The sequence below is a fragment of the Mustela erminea genome, chromosome 7 (genome assembly GCF_009829155.1).
Source record: "Mustela erminea isolate mMusErm1 chromosome 7, mMusErm1.Pri, whole genome shotgun sequence".
NCBI classification, from domain to species: Eukaryota; Metazoa; Chordata; class Mammalia; order Carnivora; family Mustelidae; genus Mustela; species Mustela erminea.
The window spans coordinates 102,011,178-102,035,649 of record NC_045620.1 but is presented as its reverse complement, the minus strand read 5'-3'; the positions used below and the strand labels follow the sequence as shown (position 1 = coordinate 102,035,649).

At 44.8% G+C, this 24,472-nt stretch overlaps 1 protein-coding gene across 4 annotated transcripts in view; it reads left to right on the top strand.

Moving 5' to 3' along the window:
- REEP1 (receptor accessory protein 1) overlaps positions 1 to 24,472 on the top strand; it is a 104,448-nt gene that overhangs the window by 60,213 nt on the left and 19,763 nt on the right. For 3 of the 4 annotated variants that reach the window (XM_032352684.1, XM_032352687.1, XM_032352686.1), the window contains exons 3-6: positions 4,025 to 4,101; positions 10,733 to 10,853; positions 13,626 to 13,739; positions 22,331 to 22,483. In XM_032352684.1, coding sequence (XP_032208575.1) covers positions 4,025 to 4,101; positions 10,733 to 10,853; positions 13,626 to 13,739; positions 22,331 to 22,483 — 465 coding nt within the window. The remainder of the gene's footprint in view (positions 1 to 4,024; positions 4,102 to 10,732; positions 10,854 to 13,625; positions 13,740 to 22,330; positions 22,484 to 24,472) is intronic. The other variant, XM_032352685.1, reaches the window with a different exon arrangement.

Sequence of the window (24,472 nt, the reverse complement as noted above, 5' to 3'; positions counted from 1 at the left end):
TGTCCAGTTATTCTAGCACCATTTGTTGAAAAAACTATTCTTTCTCCATTGAATTGCCTGTCCTCCTTTGTCAAAGATCGGTTGACTATAATTATGGCATCTATATCTGGGCTCTCTATTCTATTTGTCTTTTTTTTTTCAAGATTTATTTATTTATGAGAGAGAGAGAGAAAGTAGAGGAAGGGGCAAAGGGAGAGGGAGAGAGAGACTCTCAAGCAGATTTACCACTGAGTATAGGGCCTGATGTGGGGCTTAATTGCACAACCTGAGATCATGACGTGAGGCAAAATCAAGAGCCAGACACTTAACTGATTGAGCCACCCAGGAACCCCCCTCTATTTGTCTATTCTAAGATCTATTTATGTATTCCTTCAGCAATAACACTGTCTTGATTATTATAGCTTTATATTAAGTCTTAAAGGGAGATAGCATCAAGCCTACAACTTTATTCTTGTTCAGTATTATACTGGCTACTCTTGGTCTTTCACCCTTCCACATAAACTTTAGAGTCAGTTTGTTGGGATCCACAAAAGAATTTTCTAGCATTTGATGTGGATTGCATCGAGTCTATAGATTAATTTTGGAAGAAAGAACTGATGTGTTCACAATATTGAGTCTTTCTATCCATGAACATGGAATATCTCTCCATTTGTTTAGATCTTCTTTGATTTCCTTCATCAAAGTTTATAGTTTTCCTCACATAGAACTTTTACATATTTTGTTAGATATATTAGTCAGTAATTTATTTTTTTGCTGCTAATGTAAATGGTATTTTAATTTCAAGTTCCATATATCCAGATATGTAGGAAATCGGTTGACTTTTTAAAGACTTTATGTTTAAGTAATCTGTACACCCAATATGGGGCTCAAACTCACAACTCTGAGGTCAAGAGTCAGAGGCTCTACTGACTGAGCCAGCCCGGTGCCCCTGACTTTTATATATTAACCTAATATTCTGCAATCTTATTACAATGTTATGTTGCATTCTTGTAAGGAATGTTGAGTTTTGTTCCAGTAGGTGGTTAAATTCTGTAGATCATCTTGACCTTGTGGCATTTAAATTTTATGTTTACTGGGGCAGGAGTATTTCAGTTTGTCCTTAGTCCTAGAGCTGATCTGTTAGTCCTGGGATGTAATTTTTATTACTAAGGTATGGTATTTTAGATGTTTCAGTGAAAATTCCCAGATGTTTACCAAGCTCCTCCACTTGGTAAGACTCAAACTCTAAACTCTGTTTCTACTACAGTGAGAAGATACTAGTCTTCTTAATTTTTTCCAGCTTTCCAGCTTTTTTTTTTCCTCAGCCACCTTGGACTATTACCTGATTCTATGCAACTCAGGGGCCAGGCAAATACTTAAGGGGAATTTATATGTGGATTTGGGGGCCTTCCCCTTTATAGTTTCCTTCTCTGGGATTTTTCCCTCTTAATTTCTAGCTTCTCTTGCAACCTCAAACTTCATTCTCCAGTTCTGCAGGCAAAAAGACTATGTGTTTCTTTTTGAGTTCTGTCTGCCCCTGATTTGCAGGCTGGGGATTGTTTCCAGGCACATCAACGTGGATCTATCCTGCTGTGGTTTTCTTCCAGTTTCTACCAACTTAAAAAAAAAAAAAAATCTTTTTTTTTTTCAGTGTTCCAAGATTCATTGTTTATACACCACAACCAGTAATCCATGCAATACGTGCCCTCCATAATACCCACCACCAGGCTCACCCAACCCGTCACCCCCTCCCCTCAGTTTGTTTTTCAGAGTCCACAATCTCTCATGGTTTGTCTCCCCCTCCAATTTCCCCCAACTCCCTTCTCCTCTCCATCTCCCAATGTCCTCCGTGCTATTCCTTATGCTCCACAAGTAAGTGAAACCATATGATAATTGACTCTCTCTACTTGACTTACTTCACTCAGCATAATCTCCTCCAGTCTGGTCCATGTTGATGCAATGTTGGGTATTCACGCTTTCTGATTGAAGTATAGTATTCCATTGTATATATGGACCATATCTTCTTTATCCATTTGTCTGTTGAAGGGCATCTTGGTTCTTTCCACAGTTTGGCTACTATGGCCATTACTGCTATGAACATTGGGGTACAGATGACCCTTCCTTTCACTACATCTGTATCTTTGGGGTAAATACCCAGTAGTGCAATTGCAGGGTCATAGGGAAGCTCTATTTTTAATTTCTTGAGGAATCTCCATACTGTTTTCCAAAGTGGCTGCACCAAATTGCATTCCCACCAACAGTGTGAGAGGGTTCCCCTTTCTCCACATCCTTTCCAACAGTTGTTGTTTACTGTCTTGTTGATTTCAGCCCTTCTACTTGGTGTAAGGTGGTATCTCAATGTGGTTTTGATTTGAATCTCCCCAATGGCTAATGATGATGAACATTTTTTCATGTGCCTGTTAGCCATTTGTATGTCTTCTTTGGAGAAGTGTCTGTTCATGTCTTCTGCCCATTTTTGGACATGATTATCTGTTTTTTGAGTGTTGAGTTTGAGGAGTTCTTTATAGATCTTGGATATCAACCCTTTGTCTGTAGTGTCATTTGTGAATATCTTCTCCCATTCCATGGGTTGTCTCTTTGTTTTGTTGACTGTTTCCCTTGCTGTGCAGAAGCTTTTGATCTTGATGAAGTCCCAAAAGTTCATTTTTACTTTTGTCTCCTTTGCCTTTGGAGACATGTCTTGAAAGCAGTTGCTGTGGCCAGTGTTGAAGAGGTTACTGCATATGTTCTCCTCTAGGATTTTGATAGATTCCTGCCTCATGTTGAGGTCTTTTATCCATTTTGAATTTATCTTTGTATATGGTGTAAGAGAATGGTCAAGTTTCAGTCTTCTATACATAGCTGTCCAATTTTCCCAGTGTCATTTATTGAAGAGACTTTTCTTCACTGTATATTTTTTCCTGCTTTGTTGAAGATTAGTTGACCACAGAGCGGCATTTTTCAAAGTGCTGGAACAAATGATCCTAAAATTTGTATGGAACCAGAAGAGACCCCAAATTGCTAAGGAAATGTTGAAAAAGAAAACAAAACTGGGAGCATCACATAGTTTGATTTCAAGCCTTATTACAAAGCTGTGATCACCAAGACAGCATGATACTAACACAAAAACAGACACATAGACCAGTGGGACAGAGTAGAGAGCCCAGATATGGACCTGCAACTCTACCAACTTTTGATAGCCTTCTAGTGGCTTCAAGGAGTTGTTTTTAAATATTTTGTTCAGAGTTTGTTATCATTGTTAGCAGGAGGGTTAGTCAAATGCCTTATTCCACCATCATCAGACAGTACATGGAGCAGGCTAAGGAATTTGGACTTTATTCTGCTGGCTGGAAGATTTTAAATCAGGGAGTAGTCTGATAAATTCTTGATTTGGGAAGATTAGCATGGGGTGGTTTATAGGATGAGTTGGTGTGGGAGAAGCCAGGAGACAAAGGAAGCAAGTGGAAGACTTGCAGTGGTTTGAGAGACAGGGGTCCAAGGGCTCTACTGGAGGAGAGAGGCAGTTGAAATGCATAAGGATGGTCACATGGGATAGATTAAAAAAAATAAAAAAGATCTAGTTTCTGTGAGGGGATGTGAGACTTTTCCACAGGAAAATATTCCTAAGTGACACATTCCAGAAAGTCTGGCCTGACTAAAGGTCCTTCCAAAGTATATCTCTGTTAAGACTTGGAGAGTCTACTAATGTGGTGTTAGTCTTGGTAAGATGGCCTAACTGAATCCTGAGTCCCTCCTAGTCTGCTGGTCTCCCTGGCTCACATGAAGCCTAGATTGTCACCAGGATCTACTTTGACCTTGAGTCTGGATTATTTGTGGAAGTAGCTTGTTTGCCTCCAGCCCCAAAGTCTGGAGTGGAACTGGAAACCAAGCTGTGGAAGGACAGGAAGAAGGGGTTACAAATGCAGGATATACTGCCTGGGCATGCCTCAGCATCCACTGTCTGAGCCTCTTGTCCTTGTTGTTGGGCAGCCAGCCATTTATCCTTGACCTTATCTACTAGCTCTTTTGTTTTCTCTTTCAACAGGTCAAATGGATGATGTACTGGATTATATTTGCACTTTTTACCACAGCAGAGACATTCACCGACATCTTCCTTTGTTGGTAAGTACTCCAGGACATGGGACTTTTCAAGGGAAGATGTTGCCCAATATCAATGGAGAGGTAGGAAATTTCTAAAAGCAGTCTCAGTCTTACTGGGATAGTTTTAATACATTAAATCTATAAAGTTGCTCTTCAAGTAAATATTTGTTCAATGACCTTATAAGAGCAGGTATTGTTCTTATATAATGATGGACAAAATAAATAAAGTTTGCCAACTAATAGTAGTTGGTAAGGAAGCATTTATATATCAAAACAAAACAAAACAAAACACCAAAGGGAAGAAATGGTACACACAAGTTTCCCTTTGACTAATAAAACTAGGTTTCTCTCAAGCACCATTCACTCTCACTATAACTACTGTTCACCATTGTATATACTTTTAGATTTATGTATGTACATATATACACACATATATACTTTTTTCTTTCTTTTTTTTAAGATTTTATTTATTTATTTGACAGAGATCACAAGTAGGCAGAGAGGCAGGCAGAGAGAGAGAGAGCGAAGGAAGCAGACTCCCTGCTGAGCAGAGAGCCCAATGCAGGGCTCAATCCCAGGACCCTGGTATCATGACCAGAGCCGAAGGCAGAGGCTTTAACCCACTGAGCCACCCAGGCACCCTAGATCTCCCTGTTTTTTACATGGCTGCATGGAATTTCTTGGTATAGACAGACTATAATCAATCCCCTTTCGATGGAAAAATTTTTTCCTTATAAACAATGCCACTGTTATAGCAATGGAACAAGTAAAAATTATAAGCTAGATCCATGCATTGATATATTGCATGTTTTTTTTTTAAAGATTTTGCTTATTTATTTGACAGACAGAGATCACAAGTAGGCAGAGAGGCAGGCAGAGAGAGAGAGAGGAGGAAGCAGGCTCCCTGCTAAGCAGAGAGCCTGATGCAGGGCTGGATCCCAGAACCCTGGGATCATGACCCGAGCCGAAGGCAGAGGCTTTATAACCCACTCAGCCACCCAGGTGCCCCGATATATTGCATCTTCGAAGGTGAAAGAGGCTGTAGATAATGTGTAGCATCTTATTTCTCCTTAATAGGCCTAACTTTCTCTGTACCACATGTGAATGTATACTAAATGTATAGTACTGAAAGTAGTTCAGAAATACCCATTCGTTAACCAGATTTACTTCTACAACTTGAAATCATGGGGTTGGTTTTTTATTAGGCTATGTTGTATGAATGTTTTACCATGATCAATTATCATCAGAAAGAATAATAAAAATATTTCCATTTTGGAGAAACTCTTTACCCAAAGAGCTTCAGTATGAACTTACCCTCTGGGATGTCATAGGCCAAGAATGAGACCAGAATATCACTTCTGTGAATCTTGTTTTGGATCAATGGTCTTAAAGACCTTAGTGTGTAGTCTTCCCCCGAAAGGAGGCTGGCTTTCATCCCCTCTGGGAGACATAGATGTCTCAGCCACTGTGTAGGGAAGAAATGTGGATTACCTAATGTATAATGTTGGTGCCATGTGCCCCAATAAACCACAGACTCAGGATGGGGCTAAGTCTCCAGGAATCTCCAGGAGTGGAGAAGGAGCTCTGCTGAGCCATCTTTTGTCTTCCCCAGGCTTCAGGGTCTGGTAGCAGGAATAAGGCCCCATATTGGGTAGAGCTTCATTGGGGAGGTTCCTGTACCCCATGGGGAGATGAAGGAAACAGGCCAGGCCCCGTGAGGACTGTGTCGTCAGCTAAACATCATGGCCAGCTCCTTATGTCCTCTGGTCTTTCTTCTGAACAATGTCCTGTGTGCAGTGCTGGGTGGCCTCCTGCTGTCCTCCTCTTCCTCCTCATGAATATTGTGGGGGACTAGTGTTAGTCTTATGAGCTCTGTCCAGAGGTATTGGTATTTCTGTCTCACTGCTCTTAGCCAAGTGGAAATCTGGTCTAGTGATGGGTGTGCTGTCCCTGGTAATTGGAGTATATTTTTACTCATGGCCCCGGGACTTCAGAGTTTCATACTTAATAAATGCTTATCAGCTATCTCTGGAATTGATTTGATTCTGATTTGGGGGGAGTGTATCAGCTTTCCGTTGCTGCTGTAACAAATTGTCACAGGTTTAGGAGCTCTGAAACCACAGAAATTAAGTATTTCAGCTTCTGTGAGTCCAAAGTCCACGTAGAATCCACTGAGTCCTCCGCTCCGGGACCCACGAAGCCAAAGTCAGGGTGTGGGCCAGCCTGGGCTCTTCTCTGGAGACTCAGGGGGAGATGCCACTTCAGGCTTATTTGGAGAGTAGACAGAATTCAGTTTCTTATGGCTATAAGACTGAGGTCCCCATTTCCTTGACAAGTACCTCCCACTTCAGCTTCAAGCCCGCAGTGCCTGTTAGAGCCTTCTCAAGCTTCAGATCTCTGCCTTCTGCTGCTGGCCAGAAAGAGCTCGACTTCTGCTTTTAAGGGATCCTGTTATTAGATTAGACCTACCCTTAATAATCCAATATAATGTCCCTATTTTAAAGCCAGCTGGCTGATAATCTCAATTATATCTTCAGGATCCCTTTTGCCATGGGAAGGGAATATATTTGTGGGGGTAACATGAGGATGAGAAGGTCATGGGACCAAAATTCTGCCCACCACCACCTCTGATACCTGGGATTTGGGTGCCTGTGTGTGGGTGCAGGTAGACTCCCCCTCTTCCTGATCCGTGTAGAGGACTCAGCTGGCCCAGGTGTAGCAAGAGCTGTCCAGTGGTTTATGTATGGGAAGTGAGGGTCTTGTCCATCTTCAGCAAGAAAGAGGTCGGGAACCTTCACTGCCTGCTTTAGCCCACAGTCTGGTCCGGCCCTTAACCTGCTTTCTCTTTCTCTGCAAACCTGAAGGCATTGCAGGTCACAGCTGTCTTTGGGCAGAGTCTTCCCACTCCCTCCTGCCTCTTGCTCAGGGAGTGGCACAGAACAAGCTGATCAGACAGACAGAGCCCTATTTCCCCCCTTCAGGGACATGGACACCAGCTTGGCAGCTCTGCACTCTCTGTAATGAGAGAGAGAGATTGAGAGATTGAGAGAGTGAAGCTTCTGTTCTTCCCGGAGGCACCTTCTGGCTTCTTGGGAAGCATCTCTAACACTGGTTCACTTCCAGGATTGGAGACGGCCCTTTTCCTTTATCTTCCTCCTCTCCTCCCTTCTCCCTCATCCCCACTGCTCTCTTTCTACCACTCCCCTAGGGCAGTTTTCTCGTCATAGTTAACTTCTTTATACTTTCTATTGATGTAAACAGCCGTCATATATGGTCACAGGAGACAGAGGATGGTTGCTTCTCTCACAACATCCATAGGTGATTTCATCTAGTTTTTTAACATTTACAAAACACTGTATCACATGGCAAAATGAAATTGAAACCGTACACTAAAAAGTGAGGCCCTCCTCCCCCAGGCCTTCATTCTCTCTCCTCAGGGATGTGACTGTTAAAAAGTTACTTGTGTGTTCTTCCAGAAATTTTCTGTGCACATTAATTGCATGTGTTTTGGCAATTTCATCACGTGTCCAAGCCTCTGAGGAAAGTTACCCCTCAGGAGTGTGAAGGTATATCATTGGAAAGGTGGGAGCCTTCACCTCCCCCATGCACTCCAGGGCTGTGCACCTGTATCTGGGGAGGCAAATATATCCTAGCAGTCAGGACAGTTCAAAGACTTATCATCAAGGAACGAGCATGGTCCTTCTCCGCCTTTTGGGACAGCGGTAGGTCAGGGGAAGGTGACTTCTCCTTCACCTTCAGCTGGTTGGTGGTAATTGCATTGGTAGAGCCAAGGGAACCCAAGGCCTCTGAGTAACAGGGTCTGAGTGGCTCAACTGGGAGACCCTTATGATACCTCACAAGGGCCTGGTTCTGGAGTGATGATTCCAGGGACAACTCGAGATCATCCCCCAAAGTATACTATCAGGAGTGTATGTATATGTGTGTGTGTGTTCTTGATGGGGGAAGTGTGGTGTGGGAAAGGGATTATCGAATATTACCATGTGTGTTTGGGGTTGCTAAAGGAGTCACATATACCCACGTGATTTTCTATTTTAGGTGTCTGAAGTCTACTACTAATAATGCTTTTGCTTTTGGAAAAGGGACTAAACGTCTGGGATGCAAAGACTCTTTGTTGTATGCTCTTTTGGACATTTGAATTTTTAAAAACTATATGCATGTATTACCTGTTACAAAAACATCTTTCACATAGCCAACAAAAGCAGTGCCGTGTGATAGATCCCTTGGGACTGTGTATCTTGTACTGATGCCTGAGCTTGCTAGATTCATTTGCCTTCCCCTTGGGGCTGGTAAATAGTTGTTTTCAAGACAAAATTTCCTTCATTAATAATCAGTGGAGAGTTCCAGTGTGGGAAAATCATGCCTCTGTTCCTTCAGCCTCTTGTCTGATGGCTGTGAAACATTTAGCAGTCTTGACATGTCAGTGTCCTGGAGTTGCAGAGGGAGTATTCAGCAAGAGCCTGCCAGAGGCCAAAGGCAGCGGACCAGGGACCTCGATGAGGAAAGCAGAGTGGCTGGAGCTGCTGATTTGGGAGTCTGTGTGAGACCTGAAGGCTCTGAACTGACTTGCCAGAAATCACTCTTTATTTTCAGCTGCGTTATGGGGGGGCGAGAGCATGAGTGGGAAGAATTTACTTCTCTGATTCTTCAGACTAGTGTGGGTGTCCTTTTCTCTCAGGGGATCATGTTCTAAGGGTACCCGGGATTTGTTTTAATCCAGTATGGTAAGACGCACAGACTCAGGAATGACTGTCATGAAGGGAGCGGGTTGTTAAACTCACAGGTCCCTAGAAACAGGAGGCACAGCATGCGTGAGGTCAGGCAAGAAGCAGAGGTAGGAAGTGTGGGCAAGAATCCTTATGGTGGTTTCCATGGATGGAACAGGCAAGGCAGAGTAAACATGTTTAGGACCAACTAGTCTGAATAATTTCTATGGGCTCTGGGGTATTGGGGCTGTCCCTTGTTGGCTGGTACCTGGCCCCGGAGTGATTAGAGCAGCTGGAGAGTGGCCCAGAGTGTGAGAGCTCCTAAAGGAGGTGGTTGGGATATGGGCTCTGGATTGGTTGGTTTACATTTGAAAGGCTTGTTTGTGGGCGAGTTGTTTCCTATCTTTCAAAATTGGCTAACCCAGGGAGGGACAGTCTCTTCAGAGTCAGGAAGGCCCAAGATGCCAAAGCATTAGAATAAAGAAAATAAAAAGACATGGTATTAGTACACAGCAGAATAGCCAAGTATTGTTGCACAGGTTGTATATAGCACAAGATATCTGGCCAAGGTGGCAGGTGGGGCTGAAATTCAAATGAGCCCTGTTCACTAGTCGTGCTCGCAGGACTGCCTCCAGTTGAAGGGGCTGGCATACAAAGGCACCACATGGGCTGGCAGAGGCCCATTTTGACACTTGTCTCTAGTTGCTGTTCTGTGTCTTTTGCAGTTCTTTGATCAGTCTCTGTTTTTCTGCCTGGACCATCAGTTCCAAAGATACAAGACACTCTTAATCTGTTTCCCACTAGACTGAGAGCCCCAAGAGAGCAGGGATCAGTCTTTTTATTCACCATTGTGTCCTCAGTGCTCAGCACAAGCTAACACGTGTTGGAGCAGGTAAGTGTTCATGTGATGAATGAATGAATAGTACTCAGGACTTCTGACTCCAGGATTGTAGGTTACCTGCGCTCTGAACTCTTCTCTTGGCATGAATCTGTTCATCTGCCGTAGAATATATTAGGGTGAGTAGCATCCTTTTTGCTGGCTCCTATCCCTGCCTCTTTTGGGACCAAAAAGACAGCCAAGAAGGGGAGGCTTTGATTCTGTCTGGAGATTCTTGGTTAGCTCCTCCCTGTTCTAAATCCTCCAGGAGTTTGTGCCTTCTTGGCCACCAGTGAAAAGTCGGTGGCTGGGTGTAGGGCTCAGAGGGCCATGGCCATCTGACCCCGCAGGCTGTAGCTGGAGCCCCGGCTCCCACCGCAGAAAGTGGAACCCTGCAGGAAGCCCCAGCAGTTGCCAAGCATGGCTGCAGGGTGGTTGCTGGAGAGAACCTGGGTCCCTGGCTTGCTTTGACAAAAAGAGAAAACAAGAACCTGCTTTGAAAAGAAGCCTTGGGTGAGGAGAGTGGGGGGGGATCATGGGGGAGGAGCAGCCGGTGCTGGCTGGCTCAGTTGGTGGAACATGCAAGTCTTGATCTCAGGGCTGTGAGTTTGAGACCCACGTTGGGTGTAAAGATTACTTAAAAAAATAAAATCTTAGGGCACCTGGTGGCTCATTCTGTTAAGTTTCTGCCTTTGGCTCTGGTCATGATCCTGGAGTCCCAAGACTGAGTTCCTCATTGGGCTCCCTGCTCAGTGGGGAGTCTGCTTCTCCCTTTAACCCTCCCCCGTCTTGTGTTCTCTCTCTCTCTTTCATTCTCTTTCTCTCAAATAAATAAAATCTTAAAAAAATAAAATAAAATAAAATCTTAGAAAAAGCGAGGGAAAAAAAAGGCGGCTTTGGGCTTTTGCTCTGTGTTGGCAAGTGCGCACACCCTTCACCAGTGGTGGCAGGAGGGGTCTGGAGGCCTGCAGAAGAGGCGTCTGTGCAGCTGGGTCTCGGGGCTGTGTTGCCGAGAACCGAACAGAACGTGTATTTTCTCATCTCTCTCCAGGTTTCCATTCTATTATGAACTAAAAATAGCCTTTGTAGCCTGGCTGCTGTCTCCCTACACAAAAGGCTCCAGCCTCCTATACAGGAAGTTTGTACATCCCACGCTGTCTTCAAAAGAAAAGGTAATTTATGCTGCTCAGGCTTTCACTCCTTCCGGCAAGTAAAAAATTTAAAAAGCGATCAGTAAAAAGGACAAAGTGTTTTACTGTAGGAGACCCTCGATTGTCTCTTATTTCCCTCCAACAATTTGTTCCTTCTAATCTTCTTTTTTTAATGTATTTTTCTGACATGTTTAGAAATCGTGGTGAGATCCTCAAAAAGATATTATGTATCATTACTGATTGAAAAGCATTTCCATAAATTGAAACAAAAAACAACAAAAGATTCACTCATAATTCAACTCCCCAAGCTGAATTTCCTTCCTTTCATCATGCTCAGCTCCCATCCTTTTGTAGATATGATTTTTACATAGACTATTGAAAAATACTTTTAAAACGTACCATAGGAAAACGGAACCGTAATGAGATTAAATGACTTGAACTAGTGCCCAGATAGCTACGGACAGACACTGGAAGATAAGAAATTTCTTGTGCAGTGTTTGCTTTATTGTTCCATGATAAATATATGCCTACCAATGGAATTCCTGCTATTTTGGTAATTATCAGTTGGTAGGGACTAGTGAGAGCAGTCATAATAATTTGTTTCATGCTATTTACCTTTTGTGTTTATTTTGCTTTGCGTTGCTGCACAAACATCTTTTCAGTGAAAATATAGATTTGTCTAATGCCAGAGATGGGAAAAATAAGACAGGGAAAAATTGCAGGAAAGGGTCAGCAATAACTAAGAATTCAAGTAAGAATTACAACTTATATCTCTTGAAGAGAAATGTAATTATAAGCTACTTATAATGGCACTGTCCATAAAATGATTTTTTGTTTAACATCTCCACTGAACTTAATTTGCAAGATTTGCTTTCACTGGATTGCTCTACTGTTTTTTTTTTTTAAGATTTCATACAATAATAAATGCATTACCTTTGTCTTACTAAATTGCTTTGATAACTTTGTTTTTTATGCATACCAGTCTTTTTTTTTTAAATTTTAAGTATACCAAAAAAACCCCAAATACCGAAAGACAACAGAAATCCTTAATATAGATACAACATTTAAATTCCGAGATATTAAACATGTTTGCACATAACCGATTTGTACTTGATCCTCATAAAGATTCATGAACCCCTCAGTACCTCAAGATTAATTTCTTCTTTTGACTTATTGTCTTAGAATAAATTGCCAAGAGCGGGATTACTGAGTCCAATATTGTATAATTCATTAATTCTATTACATGATCTTCTAAACTGATTGAGATATTATTCTTAACATAAAATAGGAGCCCTGTAGGTGGCTTTATATATAAATTTCTATTGTTTCTGAAAGTTGAGTACTTTGGCCTTCTGGGGGGAGAGTTTAGGGGAACATAGTAATTGGATGAGCAGACTACTATAGACATTTCTGAGAATGCTTTTAGGAACCAGGATGTAGCACTGCCTGTCTCGGAAGGGTGGATTTTGGGGAATGCGAGCTCTCTCATGACCTGGTTGACAAATCCTTACTCTTGACACTTCCCTTTCCCCAAATGCTGGGCTTATCCTGAAGCCACCAATGTCATTTCCAGTAAAGTGAAGGTGACTGACTTACGAGCTGCCAAGAATCCCTACCAGAGTCAGTCAGGGGTCACAATGAAAACTTAGTGTGGGGACTTCCTGGGGAAGTCTTAAACAAGGAAGGCACAGGGGTTGACTGTCCCACTTGATACCTCAAAGCAAAGGAAATGCACTGATGTGTGAACTTCAAATGAGACCAAGGCCAAGTGTCTTTGTATTACTGAACTCTGAAATGAGCTACTGTGAGGTACAAAACAGCCGTTCTTTAAACAGTGACAACAAAACAACCCAGCCCAAACAAACGAAAAGAATAAGCCAGACTCGATGCAAATTTGAAGTAAACCACTGTTTTGGTCCCTGAAGGAAAGAGACTTCAATCCTCTTTCCAACCTCTCCCCTGACCCTAGGGATATTGTTGGATGACTTCTCATTTCTGCTTTTATTTCATTATCCATAAAATGATCTCCCTTATCAACAAAAATAGCACTTACCTCTTTTTATGTCATCTTTCCCCTTGATACCTACATGGGAGAGATTTGGATATAGTATGAAATAGCTACAGAATAGTGGGATTTCAGAGCTGCAAGGGCCTGACCCCCTTGAGATAGGAAGATGACAGTGGTCCTCACTTACTGAACCAGCCACTGTGTTAGAGCTTTACTAAAATGGTCTCATGTAATCCTTGTTGTGCTCCATGAGTTTGATACTGTCACTGTCCTCATTTTTCAGATGCTAAACACTTGCCAAGCCCTTATAGCCAGTTAGTGGCAGGTCTGAGGTTAGATGCTGGATTCTTGGCATTCTCTCCTTCAGTTCTTCTGTTCCTTCAGTGTCTTAGAGAGTAGCTGTGTGTAGAATGCAGGACCATCCACATCCAGGACCCCTGGAGCCTTCCTGGAAGGTTAGAGGACTTTAGGAACAATCCTAGGCTATTGCTCAAAGTAAACCTTCCTAGATCAGGAAGTCACTGGTTTTTTTGTTTTGTTTTGTTTTTTGTTTTTTGTTTTTTTTTTGTTGAAATTCCTCTTTCACTTCCCTGTATCTCTTCAGTTTCCCCTCCTCCTCCTGTCTACTCTTCCTCCAAACACGCATCCCAAAGTGCCTATGACTTTTCAGTCTCAACAAGAATCCGTGATTGGGCACACTGCCAAGCTCAGTGCTCAGAAGGGAGAAAGAACAGAGATTTATTTGAACCTTCCAACTCAGTGTGCTTCTGCTTTTCCTTCAACAGGAAATTGACGATTGCCTGGTCCAAGCAAAAGACCGAAGTTACGATGCCCTTGTGCACTTTGGGAAGCGGGGCTTGAATGTGGCGGCCACAGCGGCAGTGATGGCTGCTTCCAAGGTACTGTGTGGTGGGCCAGGATGGGGGGCCGTTGCTGAGCATCACAACCTGTGAGCGTCTTCAGCCTGCCCACCCACACTGTTCATCACCACGTAACTTGCACAGGACAGGCTCAGGACCAGGACCAATCAGTGGTTCCTCATCTTTTGGGGTTCCCTTTGAAAATCTGATAGAAGAAATTGGTGCATCTTACCCCCAGAAAATTGTGCCCATGCACACACACATGCACACAGACACACACAAACACGCTCACACACAAACGATGTGTGCAGTATTCAGAAATATTGCAGAGTATTAATTAATAATTAATAATTAATAATACTGCAGAGTAATTAATTAATAAGCTCCAGAAACTCATGGTGGGTCCCAGATTAAAACCTCTGAATTACTTGGAGCTTCAGCCTGAGGGAAAGAGGAAACAAAAAGGGAGGAGTGAGCTCTTCTCTACAGTTTCCCGGGGTGCACTGGGAGAGACCCCTAAATCAAAATATGGCCAGTGTTGGGAGACTACCAGCATGAGTGGGTGGCTCTATGCACACATGGCACAGTAGACCCCAGGGAGGAGCCCAGGGTCCCACAGGAGGTGAGTGGTTCAGACATGGAGGGGGAAGATGTGTGTAGCAGTGGCAACTAGAGCTGGAGGAGGTTTGAAGTAAAGACTGGTCGCGTGGGACGCTGGGATGGAGACCTCACTTACTTCCCTTTCCATCCAGCCCCGTTCATGTCCTCTTATGGTCCCCATTCATGTCCTCTTATGGTCCTTTCTAGCTTCATCTGTCTCACATCACGTTCTCCTTGTCCTTGCGTCCGTTTCTCATGTGCTCAACCCTGAAAAATTAAATTGGTAGGCATTTCCCTTGGAGTAAATCCAGAAGATTGCCTTGTGTTTCCTGGTGACAGTCTTTATTCCCAGTCCAAATGTGGAGGAGGGGTCTGCCTTCAGCTGAGGTGGAAGAGAGGCAGATATACTAGTATTTGGGAAGACCCACTGGCTGGGAGGTGAGTTGTGTGAGCAAAGGGAAGCCCTATGTCGTAGGTGGTGACTGAGGGTTTTAGGCAAGGGGGAGCAGAGTTGTGAAAGGCTTTGGAGAAGGATATTTGATACCGACCTTGGTGGTCCATGGGCCCTGAGTGGATGGTCACATGGAGTGTATCGACAGCCCGCTGGATCAGGGGACCGAGCCTGGTTTTCTGTGCCCTAAACCAAGAGGCACATTAGAAGCATTTCTGGAAAAAAGACTTACCTCTTGGGGTTGAGTGTTTGTTTGAAAAGTACCATCCACTTGAAGCCAAGGCATTCTGCAGACAAAGTCTGTGAGAGGGAGAGAAGGACAACCCAAAGGGAAGGATCCCTATTCAGAGAAGCACCAGCTCCTTCTATAACACAGAACCGTAGTGTGGTGTCCCCATACTCCAGTAGCTGCTGGTGAGGTGATGGATCCCAGTGAGTATCCTGGGAGGGGACATTCCGCTTTGGTGTGCCAAGGAGAGGTATCAGGATTTACAAGGAGCAGTGAAAGCTGAGATCCTTCTGTTTGAGATGTAACCCATTTCATGCTTTTATTTTCAAAGCTAAAAGATAGAACTCAGCATTGCTAAACTCTTAATTCATCGGGCCAACTTTGCAACATAAAGCTACAGAGAAACCTTCTCTTGGCTCCTCAGCCCCATCTCCTCTGCTTCTGAAGCCTGAAGGAAGATGGGTCACTGTTTCATGTCCAGTAAATGTGAGATATTCATCAGGGTGGCTCAGTGTGGGTCTCCTGGCCGTATAGCAGTGTGTGTGCAAATGTTACTCTGACCGTAATTCAGCAGGGCCGTCCTTTTCCAGGTCTGCCTCAGGCTGGAGCCTCTCTTGATGCCATCTTGGCCAACTATCCGCCAACCCCTCAGACCACTGTGAGCCCAAGCCTCCAGCCAGGCGTCTCACAACAGGGAAGCTCCAGACAGCCTGAAATTTGCCTCAGGAAATAACTGCTCATTAGTTCTTTCTGGTTGTGCTACAGTAGTGAGGGTTGCCCACTTCCTGCTGAATTTGGTTTCAAATGGGAAGGCTTTCTGCCTTTTGGGGGCTTTGCTTCTCCTCTCTAAATATAAATACCATGAAAGGGAAAGCACACCTTCTCTTCCAAAAATAATGCCCTCTATTTTTGAAACAGATGTGTACTTAAAAAAAAAAAAGAAGAAGAAGAAGAAGTAAAATCCAGTCTGGCTGAGGGGTAAATCAGTGGTTTCCACAGCAACAAAGGGTCACTCTAGGCAGGGGTCAAAGGATGATGACTCACCAGTGAGTCCAAATCTGGCTTTCATGTCCAAACCACCTGGGAAGCCTTGTTATCATTTTTTAATAGATTCTCAGATGTGCTGATTCAGAATCTCAGGCAGGAGGCCCAATCTCTATTTTTAACAAGTTCCCCAGATGATTTTTAAACAGGCAGCTCTGCCCAGGTCACTGCCTGAGGCCCTTTCCAGAGTCAGAAGCACACAGGTGATTAGGGTTCGAGCACTTTACTCAAACATTCCTGGGATGCAGAATTAGCTTCTTAGAAGTGCTAGCCCTGAGAATGAGAAAGTGAGGTGTGTGTGTGTGCGTGTGTGTTTCATTTCCTTACGACTTCATGCTAGTTCAGAAATATTATGGTGGGAAGACAAATCCCTCTCCTTCTTTGTAACGCTCCTAAGAGCCTAGCACAGTGCGCTGCTCCCAGCTGAGCCCTGAACAACCTTGGTGACCCCCTCCACCCCCAACCAGGGGAATAGTCAGAACAATTTTATGGGGAGAAAAAAAGACAGCCTGCCAAGTCTCCCACAACTAGGGTGACTGTATGGGTTACTGTCCAAACCAGGACACATCTGAGAGGGAAAGGGGTGCTGGGATAATTACAGCAGGAATAGGTATACATGAGGCCTGTTCCAAGCAAACCAGGACTTGGGGGTCACCCTACTCATGGTCCCCATTGACAACTCTTGGACCCTGCCTCTCTCCTAGAAAACACCCTCAATTCACAAATCAGTTCTCACTCTAAATACCTACTACATGTAACCAAATGGACACACAAGAGAGTGTGAGCTCTGTGAAAGACTGTCTCTTAATTCAGACAGATGAGGGTTCAGGTACTTAGATGAGGGCTCCCACCTCCCTGTCTTCTGCTCTCCTTTCCATCCTTCAAAGGCTCCCCAGAAAGGAAATACGGAACTTAAAAGATCTTTTATTTATGTTTCCCCCCCCTTTTTTTCATTGAAATGTGATCAGCATGTAAGATTATATTAGTTTCAGGTGTACAACATAATGTGGTCACACTTTGATTTAATAGTTTTTTTTTCTTGTAGGGTTGAGCCCTGAGCCCTGCCCCCCCCCCCAAAAAAAGTTTGCAGAGTTTTTGCATCATCAGGAAGAGTAAAGAAACTTTGTACACTATACTGTACCAGTGTAAGTTGTTATTAATGTTAACATTATTTTATCTTAGAACTGGAAAATAAAACAACAGAATTACACATGGGAGATTCCCCACCAGGCCCACAAACCCCCATCTCACTCCCAGTTCACTCCCAGTTTTCCCCAGGGTCTAATCCCTCTCTCTGGAAGTGTGGATGCATCTTTTCTTTCTGTGAAAACTGCTCTGTCTCCTTCCTGAGGACACCTTTCTCTGGGACCATCTGTCTGAATGTCCCTCTTCTCCAAGTTGGCTCTGTGCCTAGATGGGGGTTGTTTCCTAGCCAGTAATTCCACCCAGAGGGAAAAGTGACCTCCAGGGTTTTTTAAGACTAGAATTGGAAATCTCTCTCTCTCTTTAAAAATAATACTCTAGAATAAGTGAAACACACCCTCACATGGAAGAGAAACCATAGTGAGAAAAACCAATTGAACAAAAGTTGGAAAACACTGAGGTGTCCAAGGCTACCCTATGGCTTTTGAACTTGGAAGCTCATCTAGGTTTCTTCTACCTGCCCGGTTCTTAGACCTGGTAAACCAGCCTTGCTTGTATTTGTCTCATAACCTGAAAAATAATGTTGTTTTCCTCCCCCTAGAGATTCTATCCCTAAACCAGTTCCACTGGTACCCATACCATTGGTAAAGTCACTTGGTAACACACCTGCTCCAGGTGGTGCTGAGAGTCTGTGAATTCGGGATTTTTCTGCCCCAGATTGTATGCGTGCTTAGTTCTCCCTAGAATCTAATATTTCCTATTTAAATTGTTAACTTCTGGAGATGAGAGGCTCCAGATTATTTTCCTTTGTTTCTTGCTTAGGGAAACGACAACAACAGAATAAAGAGCCCAACGGTGCCTACTTGTTTAGAATTCTGCACGTGTAGCTACTTACCAAACCTTGTTGAATGATCTCAAGAGTAAACTTTTTTGATTCTCTAGTCCTGCTCTTTCCGTGATGCTCTTTCCATGTGAATTAATTAGAAGTAAGTACATTTAGAATACAGTTCCTCAGTCATACTAAGTCACATTCCCAGTCCTCAGCAGCCATGGTAGCAGATGGCTGGCATGGACACAGAATGTTTCCAACATCACAGAACGTTCTCCTGGGCAGCCCTGCCTCAAGCCCTCTCTGAAGCCTTTTGGGTTCTCCTTTGCCTTATTTTCACCCTTCCACCTGCAGGGCCCTGACTTTGACAGGCCCCCTCCCTATCCACTCAGCCGATATGAGGTTCAGCGGCAAAATAAGGAGAAGGAAACTTAGCTTACAACGTCACCCTCATTTCTCCGGTGTCTTCCCTGGTCCAGCCCCACTTTCACACTATGACTCTGTTTCCTCAATTTTCCAGCCAGAACTCACTTTGCCTGCAGTTAGGGTCATGGTCAACAGCCACCAAGATAGAGCCAGGCCTTGGTTACAGCCCTAGCATCTGAACAGCTAGGCACAAGACACAGAGCGACAAATTGTAGCGTTTTCCCACTCATTTTTTAAGTTCCCGCTCAATTTTGCCTTGAAAATAAAACTCTACGGAACAGTTCATCATAGTTGTTGGGTTTTTTTTTTAAGTCCTCTCTCAATTATCCTTATCTTCTATCCATCGCTGATTTTTCTAAACCTCTTTCTTGGAAAAAATACTGCTTTCAATCCACCAAGAAACTTTATTTTTGGAACCAGAAGCTCATTCCCGGAAGCTCATAAGACTAGTGACAAGAGACATCTGCATGAGTTCCCAGCCCTTCCTCTTCAGCAGACCGATGGCTCTGCATCTTCGGTTGGTTGTCCTCTCCCTGGCCAACTACCAGGTGCAGTGAGGTGACAGGCAGCAGTTTTGGTGGAAACACCAGAGAAGAGGAATTCAAGAAGATGGGCTGTTGCACGACGAAGGCCAAGACGGTAGACCCGCTCTGGCAGGAAGTCTTGAGTGGTTCTGCTCTGACAAGTTGCGGAAAGCTCAGCTGGGATGTGGGTCCATTTGTTTGGGAGACCTAGAGGGCAGGCAATACTTCCAAACTTTTTCAGCGAGTTGTCCATAACAGTTTAGATAAACTTGGTGTTTAACACCAGTTGCCGTGGTGAAATCTAAATATTAATTTTATGTCACACTGTCCTTGGCTAAAACAGAAGGAAGAAGACTAACTTGATGTAATCCTAGCACAATGGCTGAGGAAGGGCTGGGAACTCATGCAGATTTCTCTTGCCGCCTCTCTGTTCCAAGTTTCCCTGTGGAGGCTATATGCTGCCAGATGTCTAAGTGGGAAGGAAAAGTCTGCCCGCTTACCTGGTCTCCGAGAGGAGGTCTGAGAAAGCATTTTCGAGATCACCTGTGAGCAGGAAGGAGCCGCTTCTTAGCTGTGGTGATGTGGCACCTTCTTGGTTTCCTCCTCCTCCCTGACTCTATTCTCCTGCTCACTCTGTCCCTCCTCCCGTAGCCGCCCACCCCAACAGTGCTGCGTGGGATTTCTCCAGAACCCCACCTCATTCTCCTCTCCCTCCCAGGATCATCTCATTCTTTCCCTCACCTTCAGCTGTCCCCTGATGCACCGGTTCTCAGATAGACTTCTCTGCCAGGGGCTCAAGGACAGTGTTTCTGATTCTCTGCTGAACTTCTCCTCCCCTTGGCTCCTTGATACCTTTAGTCAGCATTTCATTAACCCTGAATCCACCCTCCTCTTGTGTCCCATCTCTCTGATGACAATGAAATCACCATCCACCCTCTCAGGCCTTCAGGCTCCAGATCTCAGTCATCTTTGGTGCTCCTCCGCCTTCCCAATTACTCTTCAAGTCCTGCCCATTTGGCATCCCTTCCCTTCCTCCAGACCTTCTTCCCCACTCTCTTCCTCAGGGCTTGGACTATTGCAGTAGCCTTGCAGGTAGTTCCTACTCCTCTCCCTTCCTCTTTGAGCCCTGATGCCAGCTCTTCCGCCTCCTCTGGTCTCTCCTTACCTTTCTGGCTCCTCTTGCGCTATACTCGCAGCACCATCTTCTGTCTTATTCCAAAAATAACAACTCTGTGTGCTATTTCTAGACTTTTCTCTTTCCTGCTTCTCCTCCCCTGGGCCTTCATCTGTCCCTATGGCCACCTGTCTGAAATCCTGTCCATCTTTTAAGGTCAAAAGCCACCTTCTCCTTGGAAACCTCTTCTGATTCCAGGTGGAACTGTTCTCTTGTGTCTTGGTCACCATATGGCACTCTATTGTGATCATTATAATTCATGTCTTATCTAGTAGGTGCTCAGTCAGTGTTAAAGGAATGAAGGACTGTTGAACATATTTTTAGCTGTTTCAGCTAATAGAGCAAAGCTTCACATCACGGGTGGGCCATGAGGTAAGCAGAACCAGATTAAAAACCCCAGCTCCCACACTTTCGGCTTCACCTCTGTACATCTCAGTTTCTTCATCTGCAAAATGGGCATGACCATGGTACCTGCCACAAGACACTTATGGGACAGTGTACCTAGAGAATTTGCAGAATGCAGAGCTCATACTACATGCTTCATGAAGGTTGCATATTACTCACTTCTCCTGTATGTTGGTTTCATCTCGAGGTTGATCGTTATTCTGCTGAGCAGTATAAAAGAAACGTCAGATGCTGGCATTGGGAAGCTATTTACAATTTAGACTCTTCTGGAGAGGAAGCTGAGTTTCCCTCTCATGTGGATCTAGACTCTCCCCATCTTTTCTCTGTGGTGTGGTAGTGAACAGAGTATCTGGTGCTACCTGGGCTCTTGTCCCAGTTGACCTTGCCTGTGCTGAGTCTCCCCGGGGCAAGCCCTCCAGCCGTCATGTTTAGGTCCCTCATTGTTCTCTGCCTGGCTTTCCATACCATTGTTTCCTCCTTTTCGTGTCTGGGGGAGTAGGTCCCTGGGGTCAGCTTACAATGGTGAGCACCTGCCATCCCCCAAGAGAGAAGGAGTGTCAAACCTGTGGGTTGCTAGAGCAGGCAGGGGACTTAGATGCCATCTTTGGCTCCCCCGCTTATTTCACAGGACTAGACACTGAGGCCTGGGTGTTGAGTGGCTCACCCAGGGTCACACAGCTGGGATGCGCCAAGCTGGGTACAGAGTGAGACTGTCTAGTTCCCAGTCCATAGTTCCCTGCATCACTGTAAGCACCCCAGGCCCCTCCCCAAACCCCCTCCCCCCCCCCCCCCCGCACACACATGCTGGGCTGCCAGTTCCTGACCATTAGTGCTTGGGGTACGTCACCAGTCCCCGAGAACCCATGGCTGAGTCCCCGAGAGAAGACCATCTCCCACTGAGAATTTTAGAGTCATTCAGAGCCCTGGATATTTCTCGGGTTGTCTGCCAGCAACTTTGGACCACTTTATATCAGACATCCCTCGGAATGAAGAAGGTGCGTTTATCTGCCAAAGGCGGCCAGCAAATGGCACTAAGGCAGGCTCCCTCTTTGCCCTGAGGCAAGGCTGGGGCGACACTCAAATGCGGGATATGGTGCCGACTAGGCTGAAGGAATTTGGATCACAGATACATGTTACTATAAGATCTAGTTTCTTTAAAGCTTCATCGCTTATGATACCGTGAGCATATTTGCAAATGTAACTGTAGCTCTACTTCTCACTAGTGGTGGAACACATGGGTCTTTGGGGATGATGTCTCCCCGCCTTGCTCTGACCCTAGTCCTTTCTCCCCCTTATTGTCCTTTGGCAACATCCCTCCCCCATCCCCTCCACTCCCAGGAAGGCAGGTCTGCTACCACATCAGCCTCCCCTCAGAGCCTCTGGCTCTCCAAGGAGGAAGCAGACTCCGCCCTGGCTTCACTCAAGTTTGAGCTCTTACACGAGTCTGAGACTTGAGACCGCTACAGGTGTCAGCCAGCTGCCCTCTCTCCCTCCTCTGAAAGTTGGCCCCACACTGTGCCATCTTTGTCATTTGCTGCCTGTGTGCATTTGTGCCTAGAGGCCCCGGGCTAGACTGTGAGCTCCTTGGGAGTAGGAATCCCATATCGTGTTTCATATTCACCTTTGTTCCTCTGTGGGGGCTTCACACGGAGCTTTGGAAACACTCCCTCTGCATCTGCTGCGAATGGAGGAAGGAAGAAAGTTGAGTGAGTGAGCGAGTGTCCTAGGTGAAGACAGCATGGCGCCCTTCAACCCTGTTTTGTAGGCTTGGTGCCCATGGCTTTTTTTCTTTTCCCCTTTGTCAGGTGGCTCGACTCTTTCATTTGGTCTCCTCTATGGACCTCAGAGAAGGGCAGGTAACCCTGTTGAGAGGTGTGACTAACTCCAAACAGATCCAGTCGGGTGGAGAGGCCAGCAGCCCCCTCCACCCACCAGCCCATGGTCTGGATCCAAGCCAGGTGTTTCTTCTCCTGACACCTGTGTGTGTATGTGTGTATTAATCCCAGAGCCAGTCCCTCTTCATTGTCCTTCCAGAGCTTCTTTTTTGTGTTAATTTGGTAGCATATAACATGTGATTAACTTACTTGGGTTTTTTTTTTTCTTTGTTTAATGCCTGGAGAATGTCGAATTTGATAATTGATGCTATTGTGGGAGAAATCCTGTCTCTTTCTTTCTTTCTCCTTTGACTGTTAATCTAATGTTATGTCACAGTCAAGGCCCCCCATCTCCAACCAGCATGTCAAAAAGGAGCCTGCTTGGCATTGATGTGAAGCATGTGTAGCTAGAAGGGTTAACTCTGTCAGCGAAGTGGGTAGCTCTTTAGAAGGAAGCACTAACTCGTTCTGAATTACCAGTGGGAAATGTGGTTATGCTGGTGGCTTTCTTATCAATTGCCTGGCTCACTAAAACCTGTTGTCTTTATTCTCTTTGTCATTAGTTACAAGCATTCGATATCTGGGAAGGCTCTGCTGGAGCCTTCCCCTGTGACTTGGTGTGTCCCTCTGGAAAAGAGGACCTCATCAAGGGCTTGCAGCCAAGCTTAGCTGCTTACTGAGCCTGGGCTCTGTGGGCCCTAATGGCAGGCATCCTGTTAGTGGTAAATTGTTTTACTTGGAATGCCAGATTATTAAAGGTCTGGGTTTTCCAGGAACACCACCCCCCTACCTCCAACTAAGAAAAACATCAAAACGGGCACTTTGCTGGCACGGTCAGTGGAACGCGCAACTCTTGATCTCAGAGGCATGAGTTTGAGCCTCACGTTAGGGGTAGAGTTTACTTTAAAAAAAATTTTTTTTTAAAACATCAAAACATACAGAATTTGATGTGTGTTAGCAAAGTGGCTTTCTCATTCCTTACCAGTTGAAGGAGAAAGTAAAGATCTCAAATTAATAGAAAGTTCAGTGACACAGTTTACCTCTTCAAGTCCAATTTCCTAAAGAGTTTCAGACACACACACACACACACACACACACACAAAAGATTAAAGAATCAGGAATGGATTACCCTCACTTGTCCCCAGGCACATCTGTAGGATTTCTGAGGGTTCTAGAACCCCCAGTCCGTGCTGTGTTGACGTGCCCAGAAAACAGCAAGGTGGGTCTGTGAAAACAAACAACAGGTAAAGAAAGAACAATAACAAAGCTGGATAGACTTGCTTTGACACCATAGTGAATGAAGAGGTCAGGAGGGCAACAGATTATAAATCAGATTTGTTCTCGTAGAAGGCTGAGTATGTCTCCCTTCCCAGTCCCATGATGGGGGGCTGTGGAGAGGGTCTTCCAGAGACGGGTTGGTAAGGATACTACTGTCATGTCATATGATAGCCCCAGGACAGGCTCAGATGTACTCAGGGTGAAAGACCCGCGGATCCCCTTACCCAAGAATCCAACACTGCCACTGGATGCAAACAGCAAGAGGTTTATTGGGGCGCAGGTACCGGCGGGTGGTCGGCAGCTCCAGCTAACCGAGCACACCGACCGAGGGGAAAGCGGGGTTTATATAGACAGGTACAAACAAGTTTTGGGGGGGACGGCGCTGATTGATTGATAGTTTGAACAGGCATACTTGGCGTCAGTGGATTGGGTCAGGGGACCCGCGCGAAAGCAGACAAAGCAATCTTACAGAAGCAGAACTGGCCGGTTAGCCCATGCATGCGGAAAAAAAAAACACTACCAGGATATTGAAGGCCTGGTTACTTATCAAGTAAAGACAATTGGGAGTCTCCTGGTGGAATGTCACACTCCTGCCATCAAGCATCCTTGTTAATGAGATTTAAGTTTAGAAGAAATTTAACTTTATTTACTTTTCCTTCTACCTCTGCCTCCTTCGGTGTTTTATGGAGGGGAGGGTGACATTAGGGCTTGAGGAACTGAGTTCTGTGTCCCTGGAAATTGGGCTATTGATAAGGTAACTTCTTTGTTGTAAATCTCAAGGACATTTGCAAACCA